The 27,493-nt window shown below is 34.8% G+C and overlaps 1 protein-coding gene across 9 annotated transcripts in view; it reads right to left on the reverse strand.

Moving 5' to 3' along the window:
- Positions 1 to 27,123, reverse strand: part of PUM2 (pumilio RNA binding family member 2) — an 83,783-nt gene extending 56,660 nt beyond the window's left edge. For 7 of the 9 annotated variants that reach the window (XM_032497097.1, XM_032497095.1, XM_032497093.1 and 4 more), the window contains exons 1-3: positions 26,757 to 26,910; positions 7,541 to 7,609; positions 861 to 969 (exon numbers count right to left, since the gene is read on the reverse strand). In XM_032497097.1, coding sequence (XP_032352988.1) covers positions 861 to 969; positions 7,541 to 7,591 — 160 coding nt within the window. In that variant the 5' untranslated portion in view covers positions 7,592 to 7,609; positions 26,757 to 26,910. Of the gene's footprint in view, positions 1 to 860; positions 970 to 6,512; positions 6,638 to 7,540; positions 7,610 to 26,756; positions 26,911 to 27,062 lie in introns of those variants that run through there. The other 2 variants (XM_032497090.1, XM_032497098.1) reach the window with 2 other exon arrangements.
- Between the last annotated feature and the right edge of the window lie 370 nt (positions 27,124 to 27,493).

Here is a 27,493-nt window from a genome sequence, read left to right on the forward strand (position 1 = left end):
ATTATTTTATCTTTATGAACAAAAGTTTAAAATTACAGAAGACTTAGAAACTTTTTAACATATTTTAATAATTTGGAGAATTAAAATGTACTCGGTAATTTACACACAAAATATAAGGTTAATTTCATAATTATCATCCAGAAATTTGTTTTTACGTTACTTTGATCATTTTATAGCTTTAGTAAGCTGCATTAAATTAGTTATAAAAAGAGAAAACTTATTTGCAAAATACATAATGAAAAGTTCCATGTGTACATCTCTCAAATTTTACATCTTTAAATTTTATATTTAACAATATAATCAAGTACTATTTTTTAAGAATATAATTATGCTCTGTAATTTACCAATAAATACAGTCACCTCTGTGAGTTACACTCTTTACATTCCAGTTCCTTTTCCCTTAACAGTTTCTTGAACTTAAGTTTCTCTTCACCACTTATGGATAGCAAAAACATTCAAAACCTGCTCCTTTTCTGGGAATTCTACCTTACTAAAGGGTTTACTTCCTTTGTGGGCGTGGCTAATATCTAACAGAACTCGATGGAGCTGCAATTAGATAAATCACTCACTGTCAATTAATACAATTTAAGCTTGAAAATTCCCATGGTTAAATTAATGTCCTCTATTTTAATGAAAATTCAAATAAAACTTCTCAATAAAATCTTACTGTGACAAACATTTCCATCAGTAAGTGGACCATTAGATAATGGGTTAATTTTATATATGAAAATGTGTGTTATAATGATTTACAAAATTCTTAACAAAGATATCACAAGTTTCTCCAAATACTCTCTAGGGGCAGTAGGGTAAAAAAAAAATCGAGTAAATTCGTAACTCTCACACATACACCAATAACTTACGAGAAGTTCCCCATGCAGTCTCTCTCCATTCATCATCCCCAAGAAATATGCCTTTTTGTCCATCTTTTGTTGAATCATCAGGTTCCCAAAATTTTTTGGTAGGCAAAAGCTATTTGGAAAGGAAAAAACATTATATTTAAATTTTATTATAATTACAAAGAGCTAAAACATAGGGGAAAGTAAACTTACCACTGATATGTACAAGTTAGTTTTCAATGCTAGTGAAAATTCAGAGTGACCTATTTACTAATTTGTCAAGTTAATAAAACCACTTACGTTTGAGTAGTGGCTCTAATGATTCTATATTTTTCCTTGTTTTTTTTTTAACATTTTTTATTGAGTTATAGTCTCTACATTTTTCAAATAATTTTACTCACGTGATCTTCTTTACAAATTTTTTAAAAAGACTTACTAAATTTCGTACTCAACAGATAATACAATAAAAGTAGCGACATCAATGATAAAAATTTTTTCCTCTATTTCCAAGCTTGGATCACCTCCTACCCTGTAGCTTCAATGACAGAAAATTTTCATTCTTACTTCACATATTCAATGAAAGTGAACTTCACAATTCTCCCTAGGTCCTCAATACTAGCAATCTATCGATTCCAAATCAGGAAGCTATGGATGGTGGAAGAGACACATAGGAAAGACTCCTAAATACTTTTTGAGATAATAATCTCAAAGCCCTGTGCTCTATCTTATTCTGGGACATAAGCAAGTATATAAAAACTGTTAATACAACTATTCGATTATTCAGAATGTAGCTTTGGCCAATTCCTAATAAGATTTTAATATTCATCTAGGTCTCTCCTCTCCTTCCTGACACTCAGAGGAGCTGGAGTACGGATATGTTTGTGGGCTGAAAAAAAAAAGAGACTGGTTTTCTAAAACATGCATTTGGCATTTTAAATAAGCATTTGTAAGATACTCATTTCTCTCAGGCCATAATTAGGTGCTCATTATTAAACCTATATATACTTCTATTACTACATTTATCAAACTAAATTACCTGTGTTTGCCTCCTTACAGGTATGGTGACCTTATCTTCAGAAAGCTCAACTATAAACTAACTATAATAAAATGAACTTACTGAAACCTGAATTGAGTTTGAGAGATAAGACTGTGTGTGTGTGTTGGGGGTTTAAAGTATCAATGGAAGTGGGGAGGACACAAGAAATCACAAACAAAGGCACAACTTGAGAAAATGCAGTTTGTAGAATAGGATGTGAAATGGAGGAACACAGGTGGGAAGGTCAAAACTGATGTTGTTAAAGCTATCTAGGCAGATTATGAGGAACCTTAAAGACATGCTAAAGAAACAGTATATTACATCGAAGCAAAAGGGAATGGCAAGAGTGATACCACATTTTAGAAAATAATACATGTTGTAAACTTAAGAATAATGGATATTCTTGACTAGAGGCATGGGGATCATTAAAGAGAATGACAGCAACAGGGCCAAGATGACAAGAACTGCAACAGGGTATTGGCAAAAAGAACTGAGAAAATAAAATGGATTTGAGAGACATTTAGGACAGTCAATAGAATATGAATTAAAATAAGGGGGAGGTTAATAAAAAAGGATAAAAATTTAAAATTTGGGTAATAAGGTAAATGACAGTACTACTGATCAAAACAGAAAAAAAAAGGAGAAATGGCTTTGAAGGGAGGAGGAAAATTCATTTTGAGCATATTCCTGATCCATGGATCTTTTGCTACATTAAATACTGATAATTTTAAAGGAAACTTAATTGTAAAGGAAACTAACTTCTTCTTCTTCTTTTTTTTTTTCTTTTTGCTATTTTAAGAAAGAAAAGTTTTTGCATGTTAGGATCTTCCTGGGCTGCAAAAGATTTGTATTTAAAATGTAGACATGTTAAACAATAATCTGCTCTAACAAAGATCCCAGTACAATACAACCTCTGTTGCTCTGATTTTTAAAAATCCCACTATAAAAGTTTCATGTAAATATTTAAACAAAATGTAATGCTGATAATATTAAACCAGTGCACTTGATATATTTAAATAACTAAGCATTTATTCATAGTAAAACCCAAGTTAATCCCTTTAAAATACTGAATAAATAAGCCATTTCAGGAAAAAGAAAATGGTCCCTGAGAAAATGCTTTTATCCCATACTTTATAAATTTTAGAATCAAAATAAGAGCACTAAATAAAGAATCAAACATAAAGTTACAACAACTTAATAGAAGCATTTGTTATAGACACAGAAGTGGCTGAAACAAACTGATCTTCTGAGACAGCAGAAATAACTGAATCTTTTTGAGACTATTTCAGTCCTTTGGAATAAGATTCCATTTAGTGCTGTGGCAGTAGTTCATGTATCACTGCTTTGAAATGCAAACTGCATAATTATGGAGGGAAAAGCCTATGTCAAGCACTTATCCAGTGTGCCTACTTTTCTGCCAAACGCTGTGCTATGAATATCTCTTCATTTTGCAGACATTTATAACTTATGATGGATAAGCAAACAATTTAGTAGTTAATTAAAATTAAGACTTCTCCTAACAAAAGCCTTTATCACCATTCTAAAAACAACTGTGACAATTTAGACACCAATTTCAAATACTTTTAGGAAAACTACTAGCTTGTGACCAAGAATTAGTTACAACGGACTAAATATAAGGGAAGGCAACAATTCAGGATAAAACAGTTTGAGAAAAAAAAAAAAAAGGTTAAGTGGTACACTGGTTGTAACTGCAATTAAAAATACAGATTTGCCCCTGGAGACTCTTTTACTGTAGTAGAAACGGGGAAGCGCATTACAGAAAACAAGGGCTGAGATCTTGAAGATCTGTAAATATATTATCCAATACTGCTTCATATTAGTTCCCTAATTCACAAAAGCTCTAGACCAAAGTCAAGTAAACCAGTATTTGTCAACCTACTCCTCTGTCCTTCCAACTCAGAAATGACTGAACATACAAATTCATCCCCCTACTATCCACCATTTTATTAGTTCTTCCTTCAAGAAGCATTTATGGCTTGCACTCTCCACTGTCAAAGAAATTAGTCAACACTCTAGCATACTGCCTCAAAATAAGCCACAAGGTAATTCCCTAGAACCTCAGAATGGTACTTTTCCAGACTTTAATCTTTTCTGTTAATAAAGGATATTAATACTTCTTAATTTTTTCAAACCATACTACTTCCCCAAATCTTCTCCATTCCCAATATTCCTTAATATCACGAGCAAACATTATTAAATGTCATCCCTTCCATTGGGAAGCAGTACTGTAAACAGTCAAGGCACTCATGAGTTCAAACTGCTGTTCAAGCACTGTTACACGGTATTGGGCCATTTAATTAACTGTTCTGAGCCTTAGTTTCTTCACTTGTAAAGCAAAGATAATAATAAAGCCACTGTTATACAGAGTTTCTCTGAGCCTAGAGTGAAATAACGTTAAGTAAACTGCTTCGAACAGCGTCTAGCACATAAAAGACATAAATATTAGGTGTCTTCACTACCGAAAGTATGAATCCTTTAGTATTATAAAACGTGAGTAACATGCTGGCCAGCAACACCTAATTATTTTAAAGGATTATAATATTCATTATAAGAATTTCATCTGTAGCTGTTTGCTTTCTTTTTAAGTTTGATAGCCTAGGAGGACCATGAAACTGCATTATTTACTTATAAAGAACAGTTGCCTAACATAGTCACATTTTGCATAAGAAAACCATCAGAGGTTAAATAAATTGTCCAAGATTACAAATAAGTTTACATATACGGCCAGTAAATATGACAGCATTAGGAAGTTGAACTCTAATTCTAAGGCCCACTCTCTTTACACTTAGCTGCCATAGAAGATGGTTCTTTTCATAGTCTCATTCATCAATATTTCTAAAAATATCCACTAGGCAACCAACAGCTATAATGAAAAAAGAAAACAGGTTAAGATATTATCATGATATTCAGACCATATAATGTAGCTATTCATATAATGTAGCTATTCATTATAGTGAATAAAGTTTAAGATATAATTGTTAAAATAGTGATTTATAGACAAAACTATAATCAGCTATTTCCAGTTATCCTTAACAGCTCAGATCAGAGCTAGAGCACTTGAGAGATGTGATTCACACAAAAGGCTATTCTTATTACTATCTTCAAAGAAGTGAGTCTTTCTCAAGGTCACAGTTCTAGTGACAGATCCGAGAAAACAAAAGTCTCCTTACGCCCCATCCAGAATGTTTTCCATTTCGCCATACTATCTGAGAATTTAGTAAATAAATTTTCTTCAATGTTTTCTTCAACTATTGCTATGTTAGAAAACAAAGGAGGGAGCTTTATCATACTACATTATGAAAATACTCCCCCTAAACACATTAACTCAGTGATTTAAAGTTAAATTCTGAGTTCCCTAAAGAATTTCAGGCAGGAACCTCTTTCTATTTATTTAATAGTCTCTGTGTGTGTGTATGTATATACTGCAGTGCTTTGTATGCCAACAGATTTACAATAACTTAAGACATAATAAGCAAAGCTTTATTTTTAAAGAAAAAGACAGGGCAGTATATTAGAAAAGGATGTTACATTAAAAAAAAAAAAAAAGCAATTTTAGAAAACTCAAGAGCCAGAAACTCAACGCTGCTTTTAATTCATTAAAATGAACGAATTCTGGGATAAAACAAAAAACCTCACCTGTCAGGAAAGGAGGAGAAGACTGGTGAAAGAGAGACAGGCAAAGAAGGAAATCCCAGAAGGTTCCCTGCTGCCTATGAGATGAGGAAAGATAGAAAGGCTTGTGGGAGAGAGAACCCAGAGACAGAAATCTGAGTAGGTTTGAGCTATCTCTTAGAGGTAACAGAATTTAGTTGGTAAACTGTTAAGAAAAAAACTTAATTAGTGAATAACAGCTTATTTGAAAATTTATTTTTCCTAGATGAAGGTCACAGAAATACTGACCTGCTGTTATTTGCCAAAAAAGCAGGCAGTGTAAACCCTAGCCACTTTTACTCTGCATAGCTGATATTTCTGTTAAGAAAAGCCTAGATTTAAGCTTAGATCATTTAACACAGTATTCAACCCAGTCCCTCTTTTCCAAAAACCTCAAATACCCCTCCCTCCACCCTCAACTAATTAAACTCTCTCAACTAATATTTTTGATCATGACATTTTCTTTAAACTGCAAAGATGTCTTTGAATCTACCAAATACTATTTAGAAAGGGAGGGGGGAAAAAAGAGTCAACTTGTAAATATATACACAATGCAGATGTGGGAAGTAAAGTATTGGGGGCTCTGAACAGAATTAAGGTAAAAGTGTGAGTTTACTTGGTCCTAAAAAAAAAAAAACCCATCAAGCTTGTCACAGATTAGGCTCAAAATACTGTTCAAACCTGCTTTCAAGATGTTATTTTGCTTTCTAAAGACCAAAGAAAACAAGTAAGAGGAAAAAACAAAAGCCCTTTTCAATTGCTTTTTTAAATTCACCCATAGTGTAAACAATGCCTAAGCAGCCACTGTACTGTAGTAAAGATGCAGTTTTGCTTTTTTTTTTTTTTTAATTTAACTAAAAAATTATTCCCTTTCTCAAATTTTCTTAGGGCCCAGAGTTTTACCATTAGCACTGACTGGACTAACAAGTTTACTTTGGCAATACTTATGCTTAAGCACCTTAACTCACCCTTAAATCAGTCCTCTGAAAATGACAAACTCTTTGGAAAACGCTGTTCTGAAGAAGGGGAGGGTTAGCTAGCTGCAGGGTGCCCTCTTGTGGCCCAGAGGAGTGACTGGACTCTTTTTCTGCATCTGAAGAGCACAGCATTGGATGGAGTGAGTCTCATGAAGGTCTACCAAAGTAAAATAATCTCCAGGAGCAAGCAGTTAATTATACATCTTAGGTCTGTTCATGATTATTTTTTATTATCAAAGCCCATACTATGTTAGTACTACAGAACATGACAAAAATGTGACAACAAGGGTTTTCATAATCAATAAAATTTTCTAAATACTTATTAGGTATATGGAAAAGTAAGTATTTTTGATGCCTTAAATTATGTAGTGGCGAGGTTAAATAGGGTGCCCCAATGAAAATCACAGATTAACAGGATTGATAAAACCCATTCAAAAATTTTGAATGTCCACTATGTGCTAGTCATCCAAAGCTAATAATCTACAGAGACTAATATAAAACAAACTGTAACCAGTAATATAATAAAAGTATGTATAAAGACCCATGAGATGAGGAAGTAATTAATTCTACTGCAGACAGCAATAGGACAATAGATAGTCTTTTTCAGTAGAGTCCTGCAGGGGATTACAATTTTATTAAGCAAACAATGAACAAGGAGAGATTTTGGAAGAGAGAATTAAGTGTGGCTAAAGCAAATATAGCATACATATATAAAACAGCAGGACAAAGATCAAGGAGGTTCTTTTCCTATCAAAGTGATTATGGCTCATTACCGAAATATAAGACATTATCTAACCAAGTCAATCAAATCAACTAGACACAAATAACATCACTAAAAATTACTGCTAAAGGTTAAAAAAAAAAAAACCTGAAAATCCCACAACTACAGATTTTAAAAGCCCACATCACTTGGAAGACATAACCACTATTTTTAAGAAGATATGTGATTAAAAAAACAAGTCTCAATGGATCAAATCACCAAAGTAAGGTATACAATCTAAGTATTCATAAATATTTACCTCTCCCATTCCCCGAGATTCTAATGCAAGAGCTTGAAAATCATGATTCATTTCATCCACAGATCAAACCTGTTGAATAACAAAAACAAAAGTTAGTAGAAAAATTTAAACACAGACAGCAGTAACTATTTTTATATTATATTGCTGCTACTACTGACATAATATGAACTGAAAAAACCAACAAATCAAAAAGACAACCTACAGAATGGGAGAAAATATTTGCAAGTGAAATGACTGACAAGGGGTTTATATTCAAAATATAAAAACAGCTCATACAATTCAATATAACCCCCCAAAACAAACCCAATCAAAAAGTGGGCTATCAAGAAGGCCTTAAAAGACATTTTCCCAAAGAAGACATACAGATAGCTAACAAGCACATGAAAAGATGCTTATTACTAATTATTAGAAAATGCAAATCAAAACAACAATGAGCTATCACCTCACATCTATCAGAATGGCTATCATCCAAAAGTCTACAAATAAATGCTGGAGAGGATGTGGAGAAAAGGGAACCCCTGCATAATGTTGTTGGGAATGTAATTGGTACAGCCACCAGAAAACAGTATGGAGGTTCCTCAAAAAAAGAAAAACAGAACTACCGGATCTAGCAATTTCACTCCTGGGTATCTTATGTGGAAAAAACAAAAACATTAACTTTAAGAGATACATGCACCCTAATGTTCAAAGAAGCACCATTTACAATAGCCAAGATACAGAAGCAATTCAAATGCCCATCAACAGACGAACAGATAATGAAAATGTGGTGTATACATACAATGGAATATTACTCAGCCATAAAAAGAATGAAAATTTGCCATCTACAGCAATGCGGATGGACCTAAAGAATATTATGCTTAGTAAAATAAGTCAAAGACAAATACTATATGATATCACTTGTATGTGGAATCTAAAAAATTATACAAATGAGTGTATATGCAAAAGAAACAACAGATGCAGAAAACAAACTAGTGGTTACTTAAGAGGAGAGAGAAGGGGGGACAAATTAGGGCTACGAAATTAAGAAATACAAACTACTATGTATAAAATGAAAAGCAACAAGGATATACTGTATAGCACAGGGGATTATAGCCATTATCTTGTAGTAACTTTTAATGGAGTATACTTCATAAAATTACTGAATCACTATGCTGTACACATGAAACTAATATAATACTGTAAATCAACTATACTTCAATAAACATAAAAAATAATTCCTTTCCCTTCTCCTCAAACTAAAACTAAAGCATATTTTTCTACCTCTCCATTTCTAACAGTTTAAACTGCTTTTTACATTTCATGTGACAATGTGTTCTTGAGTCAGAGGCTCTTTGCCTCCTATTGTTAAGTACTGCTGGAGAAAACCATTCAAAACTGAAGCCACTACAAATTCACAGCTTTCAAACTTCTGGACCTTATAATATAATCCCATTTATCATTCTCCCTAGTCAGTTCTTCCTCTCAACAATTCCATAGTATTTGATATTACAAAGCACTCCTCCTTTCCTGTAATACTGTTCTCTGTTGCTATGCTGTTACAGTTCTTTTTACTTTCCTATGTGTCTAGTTGCTTCATCTCAGGCTTCTCCACAGACTGCTATTTGTCTATTCAACTCTTAAATGTTAGTGTTCCTTAATATTCGATCCTTTATCCTGAGCAATCTCATCCATTCTCAGTGCTTTGAGGTCTATATAGTATATGCTTATGATCTCACTCCCACATTTGTATAGACCAAATTATCTCCTCTCCAAAATTTCCAATTGTCTCCTTCTTCCCTTTCCCTGGAGGTACAAGAAATTCCAACCTTACCCTTCTTTATTCTCCACTTGTAACTTAATTCTTTCCTTTCTTACACGAATGTCCAATCACTAAAGCCAACCTTCTACCTCTCTTAAATCTATTTTCCAGTTGTGTAGTTGGTCAATCATCTCTTACCTAAAGTGCTGCAATCCTCTTACCTAAAATAATGCAATTCTCTACCTTCGCATCCTACTATCTAACCTCCAAAAAGTAATAAGCCATTTTTCTGAATTGTACTCTAATCATATGACTCCCATATTTTAATCCTTGACTTAAAGTGCAAACTCAATGTGGCTTACAGAGGGACAGAACTAGATTCAAATTATGGTTGTGGCAACTAAGTAGTTCTATAACTCTGGACAACTAACCTAATTTTTTTTTAAATCAATTTCCTCATGGGAAGCAGCAGCAGCAACCACATGGCTTGCTATGAAATCCGAATTAGACAACATAAAATACTTAAAAACAGTGCTGGCCATGTAAGAATTCAAAGGTTGGTTAATAGAAAAAGCTCTTCTAATCTTTTCATCAAATGGTACTTGAATACGTGGATGTCCATGTGCAAAGAAATGAACCTCATCATACGCCTTGATGTAAAAATTAACTCAAAATGGATCATACACCTAAATGTAACACCTAACATTATAAAACTTCTAGAAAAGCAAAAAAGCCGTGTGACTTTGTGTCTGGTAATGAGTTTTTAGATCAACGTCAAAAGCAGAGTCCACACACACACAAAAAACCTGATCTCTAAAAATCTGACTTCAGCAATAAAAACATGCTCTACAAAAGATACTGATAAGAGAAAAAAAGAGACAAACCACAGACAGTATAAAAATATTTGCAAATCACATCAGATACAGGATTTGTATCCAGAATATATTCAAAATCTTAACAAAAAAAAAAGAGAACACAATTTAAAAATGGGCAAAAGATCTACACAGATACTACATCAAAGAAGATATATGGAAGATACATGGATAGCAAATAAGCTATTCTTTTCTCTTAACTTGCAGAAAAGCTGAATTCATTAACAGTTCTCACGAAGTGAGTATTTCATTCATCCTTCCAATAATTCAGTGAGCTTTACTGTGCATCTTCAATGTGTAAGATTTTGTAGAGGAAAAAATGGACTGAAAACTATGGTCATTATTCTTAAAGTGTTTTAATCAGTCTCACATGTTTCCTGGTAACTGGATTAGCTCCTATCAGACCAAACCCTCTGGCAGATAATCATAAACTGGGCAAAAAACAAAAAAAAACCAAAACCAAACAAACAAAAAAGACTTTCACCTCAGAAAATCCCTTTAAAAAAAAGTGAGGCTAAAGGGAAATGATATTAGATGGAAACTCAGATTATCAGGAAGGAATTAAGAGCATCAGGAATGGTAAGTATGTGCATAAGTATAAAGGACTATTTTTTCTGTTTATTTCTTCAAAATTGATTTCTTCAAAATATGCTCATTTAAAGAAAAATTCCATTATGGATTTGATAACATATGTAGATGAGCCAATTAACATGCACAACCAATACCTACTATAATAAGTATCTCTAGCTGTACTATCATGGCACTTAGGGATTTAAAGCAAACCTAGTTTGAGATCAAAATACTCTTTTATCACACAAACATATACTGTTGACCCTCTGTATCTGTGGTTTCTGATACATCTGCAGGCTTCACCAACCAGGGGTCAAAAATATTTTTTAAAAATTCCAGAAAGTTCCAAAAAGCAAAATTAAATTCCCTGAGGGCTGACAACTATTTACACAGCATTTACATTGATTGGGTATTACAGGCAATCTAGAGATGACTTAAAAGTATACACTGTTATGTGCAAAGGTTATAATGCAAATACTACACTATTTTATACAAGAGACTTGAGCATCCTCAGATTTTGCTATTGGGCTGGGGAGGAACCTGGAACCAGTTTTCTGCAGATATTGACAGACAATTGTATATAAATACACATAAATTTTATATACATACATACATATGTATATATATACATACACACACACATATATATAGGAGGGGCTCCCCAATTATCTGATTAAGTAAAGGAATCTTGGTCCAAATGTGTCCTACAATTCTCAAAGTTCTACATCTTAATATGATACAATTCATTCTAATGTCTAGTATAATCTGCTTAAACCATCTTTGATTTCTACTGTTTAAAATTCCCTAAATTTGGACGGAGTCCATTTTATTTTTCTGTAAGTACTTCACAGGATCTCCCATACTGCCCTAGACTCTATGTCTGTTTTATTTGTTTAATGATTAACATTTTTTATTTCACTTTCTCTTAATCCTTGTATAAAAGACCTTGTATTTTCTAGATCTCCTATACCATTACAGCCACAACTTCTTCCCAAACCTAATGGCCAATCATCTGAAAGCTTCAGGACATTGCTAACATGTTATCAGGAATCATGTATTTTCAATTATGTAAGAGGTGTTCTACTATCTTAAGAATGCTTCAAATCCTACCAACTTGACCATACAGCCATATAATTTTGACTTTATAATTCAATTTGTAAGTACACATTAAATGGTATCAAGCCCTGAAATCTGGGCTCAACATATAAAGATCATACCAATTACAATTATTTAAAAAAAAAAAAACTTCCATCTGACATTTACTTGTATCCTCTGAAAATAAACTGTCCTTATTGAGATAATTATCCCACTAGGGCCCAAAACATAAGATTCTTTTACTTAGGATGGAAACAGCTCTAAAATGGACTCCTTATTATTCTGCTATCCTGAAGAAAGCTTAATGGACAAATTTTATTTATGTTTAAGATAATGTGGTACAAATAGTATGTGACATAGATTCAGAATATGAGTTCGAGTTTTGACTTTTGCCAGTTGTCTAACCTCTAAATATTACTTTATTTGTTGTGAAGATCAAACGAAATAATGTATCCAAAAGTGTTTTGTGATCTATTAATTCAAAATGCTCAACAAATACTAGTTATTACTAAGAGCTTACTACTCTAGAAAGAATTGATACTTTCTGAGACTTCTGGGGTGCTCAATGTTTGTGTTTCTTGTATGCTTCTGTTAGTATTTCAGCCTCTTGCTTTGCTGTCAGGTTAAGAATCACTTGACTTGAACATAACAGCACCCACTTCTGACCTTTTAATTAGGTTGCTTTTAATTTGCAGTAATCTGTAGCCTCAGATATCCAAGTAAGGTAGACTTGTAAGAGTAAACAGGCTATAAGGAAGCTACCTCTAATAACATAAAAAACACATTCTAAAGTTACAATCCTTTCTTAGGAATGCAATTTGGCATCATATACATAGGTTCGTATCTCTTGAACCAGTTTCCCCAACTTTGAAAATCAATCCTAAGAATAAATACGAAATGTAAAAAAGCTCTATGTACAAAGATGTTTGTAGCAGAGTTGCATGCAGAGCCTGAAAGTATAAACCGCATAACTGTCTCAAAATAGTTAAGTAAATAACAGCTATGAAATAAAGTATCATGTAGCCATTAAAAATATTTTTTTAATTAAGAAAACACCGTAACAGCAATGTTAAGAGTGAAAGGAAATAAACCAGTATCTCTACAACCCTTAAGTGATCAGAGTACATCAATTTTTTTCACCTATTTATTTGTATTTTATTACCTTTCTACAATCAATCTGTATAACCTATGAATGAGAGAAGAGAGTTTATTAAGGGAAAAAAAAGAGGGGGACAAAGTAAAAGACTTAAGAAATTTTCTCAGGAGTAAAAGCATTAGAGCTTTAACAAAGGCCCTTTTTTGCTTACTTCTAAGTTTTCATCTGTGGTCCAAATAGATGAGGTCATAAGTTAAAGAAACTGAATAAATGAGAGACGTCTCTTAGCTCTATGGATCCATGTGGTGAATCACACCCTGGTGCAGAGGTCAACAAAACTTTTTCTGGAAAGAGCCAGACAGTATACATTTTAGGCTTTGTGGGCCACATGGCTTCTGCTGCTCCTCAACTATGTATGCCTTTGTAGCACAAAAGTACACACGGACAATATCTAAATGAATAAGCATGAATGTGTCCTAACAAAACTTTATTTTAGAACAGTGAAATCTGAACTCCACATTTTGTGTGTCACAAAATACTGTTCTTTTGATTTTTTTCCCCAACCATTAAAATTTCTAGAAACCAATCCTAGAAAGTAGCTCAAACAAAAACAGGTGGCGGGCCAGATCCAGCCTGTAAGCCAGTTTGCTGACCTCTGCTCTAAGTGCATTTACTTTTGAGTACTTCACAAAAAATCAAATGCAGATAATTCACTCTCAAATTTGAGCAAACTCAAAGTTAAGCATCAGGACTTTCCTTTCAACTTTCTCATTTATACTCTCCCCATGCACATTTTTTCTCTTAATAATGAAATGGAGATTTCAGATTACATTTAAATGGAGGCAATTTTATTATTTTCTTTCAATGACCAGGGTAGGCTACAGGGAGAAGATTTAAAAAACAAAACAAAACCTGCAAAACAAGACTCAAGCTCAGTTTTTCACCTTAGGGTGTTATCATTTATTTCAATCATGAGGAGAATGGAGGAGAAAGTGGACAAAACAATGGATAGGCAGAAACACTTTCAACTCTTCTGCAATAACCTCCATATTAACAATAATGAAGCTGAAGAGGTGGGGGTCCCACATATGCCACTAAGAGGGATTCTAGAATTTTTGCAAAATGCCACACCGTTTTGTCAAACTGCCATGCAGCTATAGATGTTGGTATCATCTGATGGCAAAGGAAAAATAAGACTCTGAACATAATTTAACAACTCTCCCCTGCATGGTTAGACCTTAGGGGTAAACAGAACAATCTTTTCTTCTAACAAGCAATGAAGTATTTAGCAACCAGTTATATAATATTGAGCTATGTTCATTTGAAGAAACTGTATCCAGAAATTACAGTACACAGTACTGCATGCAGGTATAAAGTCTGTCTTCCTTTTTTTTTTTTTCGGCCTGCATCATTAAGCCATGAGACTTCCCAGTATTTCCTTAAACAACTAGAGTTTGCTAATATAGAAAATATGTAAGAGAACCTTTTTTTTATGGCCAAGACCCTGTGTGATCTTGAGGTAAATTTAAATTAAAAAGTTATAGTTTGAGGTTATGATTCTTTGTTTCCTAGCAAAAGAGCTATCTTATTAAGTTCTAAAATTTAACCACATTAGCTAATTTTTCTGTAGACAGTGTTATTACTAATTACGTGGAAAAAATGGATAAAGCACCTCAAATAACAACTTGGTTAAGTTTTATGAGTTTTTATATTTACTAACGTATAATTCAAAAGTTCTACAAATAGTTTGTGTAAAGAACCAAGAATATGCATTATTTTCTCAGGCAACATCTAATCCAATTCCTTACCATATACCTACCATAAAGGATAAGCTGGGGGGCAAAAACCACTTAGTAAGAGTGACAGTAAATGGTATTAAGGCACCATATTACACTAATCACATTTTCATGATACTATATTAGTTCTATTTTTAAGCCATAGTAGAAATTAAACACTGGTGTTAAAGGGGCCAGGAACTGTGTCTCAGCCTTCAGCCATCAAAATGCTCAATATATACTGACTGTTTATAAATGCCTTCGTATCTATTAATACATGATGCTCATTTTAACAGAGAAACAATGAATAAGGCTCTTCTTCAGACTTTCTGTAAACTGAAGACATTTACCAACATAAAATGAGTGCAACTTTTCACTGGCACTTGTCCTCCAATACCTAAAGGCTGTTGCTACCTTGTTCATCAATTATAAAAACAACAAAATTACTTGAAAACTTAATTGACTGATCTAAGTCAAAACACAGAAAGAGTAACTTAAGCTGCTTATAAAATATTCTTGGTAGTCACCCTCACTGGACTGTTTTTAATGAACATAATCATTGAGCATTACTGGTTTCCACTGCAAACAGGAACTAAGTCCTTAAGAGTACCTCAATCTCTTCAGTATATTAAGTCACTTTTGCAAATTTGCCAACAAATAAATTTGCTTAGCACTGCCTTTTCTTACTCATATAACAAAGGTAAACCTAAATCCAGGTTTAAGTATTTTTAGTAGACCATTAGCCTTCACAGATTTAACATCAGAAGTCTCTCCAAATCACCACCAATACCTAATAATTTGTTATTTATCTGGGGGTACATGTTGAATCATACACTTTTCTAGCAGTATTGGAACAAGTCTCTTAGTTGGTGGTTAAGCCAAGATCCACATACATTTTTTTTTATATTTACTGCTTATTTCTCCATGTACTTCATGGGGGAATTACATACTTGTTTTACTACTTTTAAGAATAGAATTGTATTACTGACTCAACTATATTAAGGAAAAGTCCAATTTTACATTTTGAATGAAATTTGCCCCCCCAAAAAGTGTTATCAACATGTAGACTCCCAGAAACTAGAAATCTTCAAAGACCCTAGCTCAAATATTCTAATTAAGATTAGAAACTAGACTGTTCCAGCAACCAGCATTCAGACACTGAATAAAAATTTACCAAATATTTATGTGCAAGAATGCTTTAGTTCTTTGAGGATAAATCTGATATTCCAGTCTCAAGGAGGCAAAATAAGGTACATTTACATATTCGCAAATATAAGGCAAGATTTTTTTCCTTAAAGTACCCTCAAAGGAGAACCACCATATATTTGAGTCTTTACAAAGTCTCTCAAATTAACAAGGCATTCTCTCAATGAGTTTATTAGTTTGAGAAATAAAATACTGCTTAGGGAAATTCTTTTTTTTAAAAAAGACAAAACACTGCTCAGAGAAGATCTATACAATAAAACAACATCAATCAATACTAGTTTTTGATGCTTTTAGATATCACCTGAGAGAAACAGGTCAAATAACTTAGATAGAAATGAAGATAACTGTTAGATACCACAAAGTGGCTCTAAGGAATCCAAGACAGATGTGAACTGTCAAAGATATATTACGAAATAAGTCCTCCCAAAAGCTGTTATTTCTAAATTAATGTTCTTTTATGTGATTTAGTATGCCATCATTCTAAAAGTGGAACAAGCAGACATATGCCTCATGGTATAATGTAATACGAAACAGCACCATTCCCTATGAAGAATTACTGCCTCAAAAAAAACCCTACCAAATATCAATCTAATAAAGCTGCTAGATCTAAATACTGATTTATCAGAACTATGAGTGAGATAAAAGAACAAAGTCAACAGATAACACAAGGAAGTCATAGCTCAATCCAGAAAATGGAGAAAAAAAAATCACCTCGTTTTACTAATGTATCTTTGACATAAATTTTAAAAGGGGAGGAAAGAGGGAGGACTATTATATACACTACAAAGTTTAATAGTCAAATACTGTATAAACCTTGTGTGAATCTGGATTCCAACAAACCAACCATAAAAAAGACTTTCTTGGTGAAAATTAGGTAAATCTAGATATAGAATGGGCATCAGATGGTATTAAAGAATTTTGTTAACTGACATAATAGCAAGAAGGCTATTTTTCAGCAAGTCCTCATCAGTAAGAGATTTTATGCCTAAACTGGCTATTGTCTGGGATTTGCTTTGAAATACTTTTAAAAAGAAAAATATGGGTATAAGCAAGATTCCACACAATGCTGAACATGGATGACAGATACCCGAGGGTGCACTGTGCTATTCTGCTTGTGTCTGAAAACTTCCATAAAAAAGTGTAATAAAATAACAATATGACAGGCAACCACACAAAGCAGGTATCTGAGGTAGGCCTTTAAAGACAGGTACAATTTAGACACCTCCCCACTTTTTAACAAAACATTTATAAACTACAGCTTATACAGAGGGTACAAGGCTAACTGACTTAGGGTCCAAGCTGTTGTTTAACCTAACATCACTTATCACTTCCTCAACCATATTCTTGAAAAGCAGTATAAGAAAAAAATAATCTTTTAAAACTGGCTTCCAAATGAGCATTAATCTCTTTGGACTAACTTCTATTAGACACCATCCCCCAAAGATAACAGCAGAATTTATTGAGCACTCAATTTTATGCCAGAATCTCAACTAGGCACATTATCACTACACTGGATTTGCTGGAGCAAAGTAAGTACTGTATTCCTACTTTGCAAATAAGGAAATTGTGGCTAATATCCCTACCCTAATAGACAAAGCGACTAAAATGGCAGAGGATTCAATATAATCAAGACTCCAAAAGTCCCACGTTCTTTTCCATACCAACCAAGCACAAACCATCACTCACCTGATGTTAATAATTCAAGTCTGTAAAAGCTCTTCCCCCAACCTTCACCTTCCTTTTGCTTACACTATTCCAGTTCCCGGGACAGCTCTCTGCCATTTATCTCTTATGCGCAAATCCTACAAATCCCTTAACATTTGGCTCAAATGCCACTTTCTCCATTAAAACCTTCCTCCAAGTTATCTTTTTAATTCCCATGGTATTTAATTTGTATTTTTCAATGTATTAATAGCATCATCTTATCCATTAGACTTTAAAACGTCTCTGAATCAGAATTAGGGTAGGAAAAACATGTACCATATTTTTACAAACTGTTCTGATTGCCACAGTGTTCTGTGAAATGTTAAGTCATGAGGGAGGAGACCAAAAGGACAGATACTAAGGATACTGTAATAGGGAGGGAGGGAAACATAAAATTATCAACTACGCACCCATTAAAAAGCATGGATATATTTATGCCTATATGGGAAAAAATTCTAGGATACTAAGTGAAAAGGCAAGGTGAAAAAGTGTTTCAAGTATAACACTTTTGCATTTTACATTTACATTTTATAGTTCTATACTCTTTGAATATTTCCCACTTGTTACTTATATTTTAAAAATATTTAAACTATATACATGTCAAATATCACTAAACTTATTTATATAGCTATTGTTATAATCAAGTTAGCAAGTCTTACATATGGTAGAACTCAAATATACACAAACCTATACATAAGATATGTATCATGACTTATAAAAAAAAACAGAAAAACATCTTTTCAGTAAACTAGGCATCATTTAAAAGAAAAATATTCTCACCTTAGTCTTATTTGTAAACTTTTAAGGGTTTTAAAAATGATATAAAGGAATTTACATGTATACACAATAACTATAGTAAATATCTCTAGCCACCCTGCCATGACACTGTTGATTTTAAAAAAGCAAAATTCAGGGAAGAGGTTATAGCTCAGTGGTAGAATGCACACTCAGTGTGCACAAGGTCCTGGGTTTAATCCAGGACCTCCATCAATAAATAAATAAACAAACCTAATTACCAACCCCCTACCAAAGACACAAAAATAAAATAACATAGGCATATTTTATTAAAAATAAAAAAGCAAAATCCAACTTATAGATCTGCATATTCTCTCATTACTTGCCTTAAAGGAATTGTACCTGTGGTCAGCACTTAGCACTAGTTTTTTAAATCTAGGGTACTTCTACCTTACTCTTTGATATACTCCTCAAAGTGTTAAAAATGGAGCCAACGAAATCATACATTAAACTCAATATATTTGGCATTATACTATAATAAACATGATTTACATATTTCTAGCTTTCAAAATATTCCATAGTATTGTTCTTTGCTTTGTAAGTATTCTTTGACAATAGGTTGGGGAGAAGAGGTGAACTGACGGAAAAAAAATTTACCATTACTCCTATCACCCAAGACTATCACTGATCTGAAGTCAGAAAATCTCAATGAAAGCCAAAATACTCCAGTTCTAGGCTGTATTTCATTCCTAACAGCAATGTGAATAAATAAAATTAATCACTATAGGAAGCTAACTCTAAGTTTGCTGCCCTGAAGGTTAATTACCTGGGGTAAAACACACATTAAGATTTGGGATGGGTCAAAGGTGTGCCTTTCTCAGTACATATAGTGAGGACCTGTTACTTCCAGGAAACTAAATGTGCTAACATTTTGGAAGTTCTTCATGTATCCCTCAGGGATATGAGCATCCCAATTTTAAGGCCACTGGTTCTCAAACCCTCACAGTGCATCAGAATCTAGTTAGAAGATTTCAAAACTACAAATACTCAGATCCCACCTATCTAAGACTTATTTGAATTAGCTTGGGCAGGGTGACAGGCATAGATTTTTATCAGTATTTTTTAAAGTTCTTCAGGTAATGCATCCCTGTGCAGAAAGGACTGACACACACCATACTACCTACAGCTAAGGAATATATTCACAAACACTTAATAGTTTTCCAACTAAAAAATTTTGTACCATTCATCACGGTGTAACAGAAACCGAAATCAGAAGGTCTAGAATATGGTTCCATGCTTGCCTCTAACTAGCTGAATGAACTCAGACAGCTTGAACTCTGGTCCTGTTTCCCCACTCGCAAATGAGAGTAACAATGCTTCCCTCGTAGGGTTACTGTTAAGACTAAATTAGAGAATATATAAAGTTGCAATATAAGTTCTTTCTAGAGTATAACTTACCATAATGAGTGAACATTACTTCTTTATGTTTAAGACTCAACATAAAAACCTTTAACTCAGTAATTTCTCTTCTGGGAATTCACCTTACATAAACAACAACACTAGTATAAAAGAATGAATTGCATAATATTTACTGAAGCACGGCTTGTACTGGTTCAAATACAGAAAGTGAACAATCTAAACTCAACAAATAATAGTTTAGTAAAATAAAAAGCCATGAACTAAGCATTACAAGTTATTAAAATTAAAGTTATATACAATAAAATGTCCATAATATTGAATAAAAATATCAAGTTGCCTAAGGTATGTAATCTGATCCCAGTGTTAACAAAAGGGCAATATATATATATTTATTTTCATACTCCACACACACATATATATATACACATACATATATAAACACCTAACTTTGGTAGGAGAGGAGGTACTGTTGGCTACATTTTTGTATTTCTCTGTGTCATAAGGTGTGTTGATGTTAGCAAATTAAGTTGTTGTTTTTTAAAGGCCCTATATTAATACAGTTTAAATGCATTACAGCTTAGAGGCTTTAACACAGAGTAGACTAGCAGCAATATTTTCAGTTTATATTAGTACTAGGCTGATAACCAACAAAGACTTGTCTCAAATGGTTATCCAGTAATTCTCAATTGTTGCACATTCTTAAGTAGAATCAGTACAGCATTACAGAGAAATACCTTAAGAAATATTAATTAGGTTATAACAGAAAACTAAAAGAAATCATTTGAATGCATGGTCTGAGACAACTGGGGGAAAAAAAAAACCACTTTAAGCAGCAGACTTAAATGAAGTTTTAAAAAGATTTTCTTCTTTAGGCTAAAATTTTCCAAAGTGTGTTCCTTAATGACCACTCACAGTGTTTTTTGAAATAAGAGGTTCCTTGTCCAATACATTTAAGATATGCTGCTCTCTAGCACCCACATGTTCTTTTGCAAGCTGAGAACATGGTCATTCTGGAATTCGTTGTCATTAGCATAGTAAAGGCTCTAAGAAGCCCCGCAATTAAAACTGCTTAACTTTAACCCAGTTTATTATTGTAACTTTCTGTAAATATGTTAACTTAAAAGATGGTATTTTAAGAAGCAGTTATTTCTAGTCATTTCTAAGAAAAGGAAAAGTAACGAGTTATATACTTGAACTTTCTTAACTTTTGTCTAGGAAAAGTCATAACTTTTGACAGTTGAAAGTTTTAAAAATGTTTAGTTTATTATGACTATCATGAATAGTCAAAGAAAATTCATGAGCTGTACAAATCTGTAAATCATATAAATATGAGGAAATCTTTTAGGTGATGAATATGAATTGTGATTTTTAATGTTTCTCAAATATTCAAGAACAAGCCTTGAAATGGTGATCTGTTTCCCAATGACTTAAAAGTGAGATGACCAAACCACTTTCCTAATGATATACAAGTTAAAAAAATTTCTAAGTTTTTGCTCAGAAAACAACAACAAAAACCACTTAGACTGCAGTGTCTGAAAAGAGAAACCAAATCTATGTTAGTTTCAAAGAACACTGAGTTATATACCAAAAAAAGTGTCTGTGGTACAAAGTGTCCAGTATTATTTAAAGGAAATTTACTTTACATTCATTTAAATAAAATTTTTTGGAAGGCACACCAAGTAACTCATAGGAAATAAACTTAATAAAACAAGAACTTATCTTAGGAAAACAACTAAGCAAATACTAAATAACAAAAATAGTAAATAAACTCTAAGTTTAACTTCTGAAAACACAAAGGTAAAAGGGGGAACACAATAAATTACATAAAATTCTCATTATTCAATTTGTTGGAGAAAACTTTATTTCTAAACACTAAGCTTTAAAAGGAATTTCTTGTTAGGGTATTATAGAGAACACAGAATTATAGTAGGAAATATATTAATCAACTCTCTAAGCAGATACAAAGTTTCATAATCCCATTTTTTATAATCAATCCCTTAAGGAAAGTCATATTTCTAACTCCAAACACAATCCAGGGAAAGCAATTCACAGTGATTATGTTAAGGGTTCCTGGACAATATGGTCTAAATTTTCTCAAGTTACAATCTTGGATTTCCAAAGTCTTTTTCAGAATTGTCCAAATTAGAAAAGGTCCTTAAATCTGGCGGGCCACTACTTATCTCTCCAGTCATATCTTTTAAATTCTCCTACCTACCTCCACTTTAGGTTCTACCATTCTCCCATGTCTGGGTCATTACACATACTAATCCCTCTGGCTGAATGCCATTTCACACATATCTTGACTAAATTAACTTCTCTAAGTCTTTCTGGATCAACTTTACCTCTTGTGGAACTCTTCCTGACCCCAGTGTGTACCTACATGAGTCCACAGTACTTTGGGTAACACCGCCTCCACTGGTACTTAGTGTACTGAACTGTAAACAGGAGTTAAAGCATCTTCCTCTCCATTATGAACATAAGCTTACAGTTACAGTACAACTGTAAGAACAAGGATCACTGTACCACCAACATCTAAGGGCATTCTGGCACATGACAGGCCTGCAAACCTCAAAAAATGAGTGCAAATTTCTGGTTGTCAAGTTTGATGAAATGATACAACTTAGAACATCCAGAGTAACAAATGGATTGAACGTCAAATACTCCATGACTATCTTCTCAACCAGACTTATGATAAAGATTAGCAAACATTTATCTTTGGTAAGATCCTTGAGTATTCCTACTTCTGCTAGTATAGGAGCCATATAATTTAGAGATTAAATGAAGGCACCCTTGGATGAAAAGCAATCAATTTTATTTCAACTGCAAGGTGGTCCTAGAAAACATCTGTAGGAAAAATTTGGAGCTATCTATCATCCTCTCTAAACTTTAAACCTTAATTCTGTTTATGATGAATCGGTTTTACAAGATTCAGGCTTGCCATAGAAAGTGTAATGTTTTACATTTAATCATGCTAAAAGTGCTGATAAAATATTGCACAGATGTTAAATAAATGACCTGGCCACCAAAATGGAAGACACAAGTAGCTCCTATCTGTATACAATTCTATGTTGGTATTTAAGAAAATCATACAACATAGTCCATATTTTTCTCTACCTACAAATTTCCCTCATTCAACTGCTTAGCAAAGACCTATACTTAGGGTCAAGCTGCCTCTACCATTCATTTACCTTCTTTTAATGTCTGAATGAAAAAAACCATCTTATATAGTTAATTAAGATTATCTCCCACTGAGCCCTACTAAGTCTTTTATAAACAGTGCCCCAAATCAGAGATTACCATTTTAAGATCTAGAACTTGCTACTCTTGACATAAGATGTCCAGTACAATAGAAACCACAAAGATTTCTCTCAAATTAGTCTCTGTACATACCTGTCCACCTCCCCTCCAACTAAAACAAAAAACAAACAAAAATACCTTCCCCTAGCCCTCCACCCCCATACTATTTTTATGTACTCTAGTAGTCAGTTATAGGTTTTATTCTCCTAGGCAGGTATTGAATAGGTGGTTTTGTAGTGTCATTTTATGGTCAATTTCACCAAATCCCTTCCAGGAAGCAGATTTTTGGAGCTTTTTCTGGCCCAAATAAACATATCACCCTAGATAGGTGATAATCACTGCCTTCTTTCCTGTCCCATTTGCAGTCAAAGTATTCTGACATTCACAACCCACCCCCACACCCCATTTTGTATTTGGCAGCTACAGTAAAATGCCCATAAGGTGTACATATCTGGATATTTTCCACTACTCTACTCTAAAATCTTTTCTCTTTCCACAAGAGACTAGTAAGACAATAAGAAGAGAAAATTTGTGATGTGTAAACTGAAACTGGATGGGATTACAGAAGTTTTATTTGCAGAGGTGGGATACACTAAAGAAACTATCCTTTTGCCAACATGTTTGAATAACCATTCCTTTTTAATTCCTTAATGCAATTTAGAAAAATATAAAAATGAGTCAGGCAAGGGCGAAATAAAACTTTTCATTAAAAAAGTCAATATAAGAAAACTTTCTGCAATTTCATTAAGAATTAAAATGGGTCTCTGGAAGGTGAAACTTGTGTTCAATTAGGCAAGTCTTAATTTTTCATTTATAAAGTTGGAGCTTTTGAGTTACTGAAAAGAAAGTCACTAAGAAAAAAATATTAACCTCATGTCTCTAAGCAAACCGCTATGAGAAAATCTGAGAAGGAAAAGCATGTATCATGTACCTATCTATGGAATAATTCTATACAGTGTTCCACTGGGAAAGCTTGAAAATATTTTTCTGTAAATTCAATTTTTCCACTACAAAAGCAACAAGTTTAAAATTAAAAAAGTCTTATATCTATATTGCTAAATATAAAAATCACTATTAAAATATTAGCTTCTAAATGACAGGGTTTGAAGAAACCTTTCCCCACCACATCAGATTTCAGGAGTAGGAGACACAGGAGTTAGACTACTGGTAATCCAAACAGCTCCTTTTATTACTGAAAAGCTACACTGGCAAGCATAATTTAGACCTAGGCCAACAGGGCTTCCTGACACCACACCCCATAATTACCCTAACCTAGTCACAAGTAGCCCTGGACAACCATGGTCCTTCTCCAGGAGGGGCAGAGTCTACCCCTGGTGGCCTCATATAAGCAAAGTGCTTTCAGCATGGAGTGGACTCCCAAAGAGAAAGGATGGGAGCTGAGGCATTCAATCAGTTTCTTCTCACAAATTCATCAAAAGAAAGAGTGAGGAGGTGGGACAATAGGAGCAAGTCAGACTATTTTTATACCTTCTTAAAAGTAGCAAGAAATCTATTTAATATGTCACAAAACAATTTACACTGTTGTAAGTACAATTTTTATCTTAATCACATGTGTCAGTAAAATGGCCTCAAACTGTGCAAGCTAGACAAAGCCACATGAGGTACAAGAATTCAGATATTTAAAATACGTATCTATAAATTTTAAGAACATAAAAAATACAGAATATTTTCCTATTTTAGAAACCCAACAAATTCAAAGGTTGCTGAATTACAAAGTACAAGGAACTTGAGTCCAGGAGACAGAACCAATCTCCCCTGGAAATTATGAAGATCCTGACAGTATCTATAAAAAGGAGACAGTCTGGTCACTGAGAAGATTGATTCTGGATGTCACGTCTGGCCCAAACCTCTAATCATAATTACTTCTGCTAACTACGATAAGTACTTACACAGGAAGACAAATTATCTTTCAACACCAGAAAGATTTATAAACACACATGGAAGGTTTAAGGCAAACAAAATCCTAATATTAGTATCTGTGTTAAGACTGCATTATCTGGCTTACAACTTGTAATGCCCAGGAAAAACTGGTCTATTAAAGTGACAACCTTATAAGACCAATTTACATATGGCGGTAATTAATTTAGACTTTTTAGAAAGCTGAAATCTTATTAATATTGAAACATCTAAGAGAACTTTAGACTCAAATTAGGAAAACTATTATTAAAAATAAACACACTTTAAATTGTTTGAAGATGCTTAAGTTTGTTAACAAATCTAATAAAGATCAGAGTTAGACTTACGTAAATAACAAAAATGAACTTTACCCAAAAAACTGAACTTTGAAAGCTTAAGAACCAGGATTCTAAAATACAACTTTAATTTTTAAAATGTGTGTAAACCTTTACTGCATACACAAACTTCCCTCAGGGTCACCAAAAGACAATTTTAAATAACTCAATTTCACCAAAAACTGGACTTTTAAAGACATTCTTGAAATAAGGGAAATACCAACAATTATTTATGACATTTGTGCAGATAAAGCAAACCATTTTTTAAAAGATATTAAAAGAACAAGAACAGAAATTTAGCCAATTAAAACTATATATCTTTTATTTTTTTAACCAGATTCCTAGCCAGACTTCCTTAAGCCATCCTTCAATGCTCCAGGTCACATGGTGAAGAGTCACCTATTAAACACGAATCTTAGCAGTAAACAAGCTTTTAAAATCCTTAGGTAACACCCTTTATTAATATTTTCTTGATATACAATACCTTTAGAACTATTACATTTCTCTTAAGCGTTTAAGAGCATTTTTCTAATAAAGCTTTCCCTAAAAACCTTTACCCCAAAAAACTGTCACTAGTTTTAAGCTAAAATCTCATGAAGTACCAAGCCCTGATTTTAACATGACTGTCTTATCCCACCTATGTCCATATGTCCGCAATTCTCATCCCACCCCAATGTTTAAATACGTGTTAGAATGAAAAGCTAAGAAAAGTCGGTTTTCCTTAGCCATGTTCTCAGAAGTAGCACCAACTTTTACACGTGTGTCTGAGCATAAAATTTAACAATTAATTTCCCCCAAATCTGGCCCAGTTCAGATACAAATAGATTGCTAAAATATTTGAAGCCTGTAATCTTTTCTCTGGTTTAACTTACACATTTTTTCTGAACATCGAAATCTGTCCCAGTATCAAAAACACAACACGCTAATGGCACCTAACACATTGAGCACAAGTCGCCGTTTCTTTCATACCCACACCTGTCTACCGGAAGCTTTTCCTGGACACACTCGGGCCCTCGAGAACGCCCACACTTGTTTTCACAAACCCACTGCTTCCTCTTCGCCCACTTCCAACTCGCACGCTTTTCGGGATTCACCCGGCCTTTCCCCCCTTTCCGAACCCAAGGGCTGGGCGGACGAACAGCTCGGTCTCTAACCCCAAGCGCGCCGAAACCAAGGAAGAGTCGGGTGGGCCCCCCAGCGCCGCAAGGCTGAGGCGTGGGGGCGGAAAGGAAGCGGGAAAGCCGAGAGCAGCCCCCTCGCCGGGCGCACACCCCCTTCCGGCACCCCTCCCCCTGCATTGTGCGAGCGGGCCCGAGGCCGCAGCCGTCCTGGGCACCCCGCAGGCCCCGACCGCCCTCCGGCCGGCGGGCTGTCCCGCCGAGGCCGCCACACAAAGCCCAAGGAGCCAGCCCTGCGGCGCCAGAGCACGGGGAGAGGTGCAAGCGCGACTGACTTACGGGGCTGCTGCGGCCGCGCTGCCTCAGCCGGGGACACCGACCGTTGGGCACACGGCGGCGTCGCTCTTGGCCTTCTTTCCCTCCTCCGCCTTCGGTGGCGGCAATATCTTCTTTCTCCACCTACCACCCTCCCCCCCACCCCACCTCCTCCTTCTCCTCTCCCTCCTCCTCCGAACCACCGAAGTACCGAGGGTGAGACACAGAGACTCACAACAACATGGCTGCCACCGCCGCCTCCCCTCCCCTCCCCCTGCCCGCCGAGCGCGCGCAAGGCACTCCGGGAGAAAGGGGAGGGGGAGCACTCACCGAGGTGCGGCTCCTTTCAGTGGCTTCCGACGCTTCTCCCGCGCTTCAGGCGCCGGCCGGCGGGAACTCTGCGCGTGCGCACGCTCTCTGCGCTCGCGCGTTTCGGCCGTCCCTCCAGCGTGCGCTTCCCCGTCCTCACCTTGCGGGCTCGGGGCTGGTTCTGGGCTCGGCGGCGGCGCCAATCGGGAGCGCGCGCCGGCCTAGGGCGGCGCAGGCGTGGTGTTTCCGAAAGCTACTTTGGTCTCTGTTTTCCCGTGTGGGGCTTCGCCTTCCGAACTCGCTTACCCTCAGCTTCCTGCCCCGTAGCTCATTGTTCTCTCCCAACTGCCTGTGCGAGTGTCAGCGCCCCGGACCGTGATGTATTACTCGCACTTCGCTTTTGGGGTGCAGGTACCCACAAGAGCTGGACAGTAATTCAGGCCTTTAGGTTT

The sequence above is a fragment of the Camelus ferus genome, chromosome 15 (genome assembly GCF_009834535.1).
Source record: "Camelus ferus isolate YT-003-E chromosome 15, BCGSAC_Cfer_1.0, whole genome shotgun sequence".
Taxonomy (NCBI): domain Eukaryota; kingdom Metazoa; phylum Chordata; class Mammalia; order Artiodactyla; family Camelidae; genus Camelus; species Camelus ferus.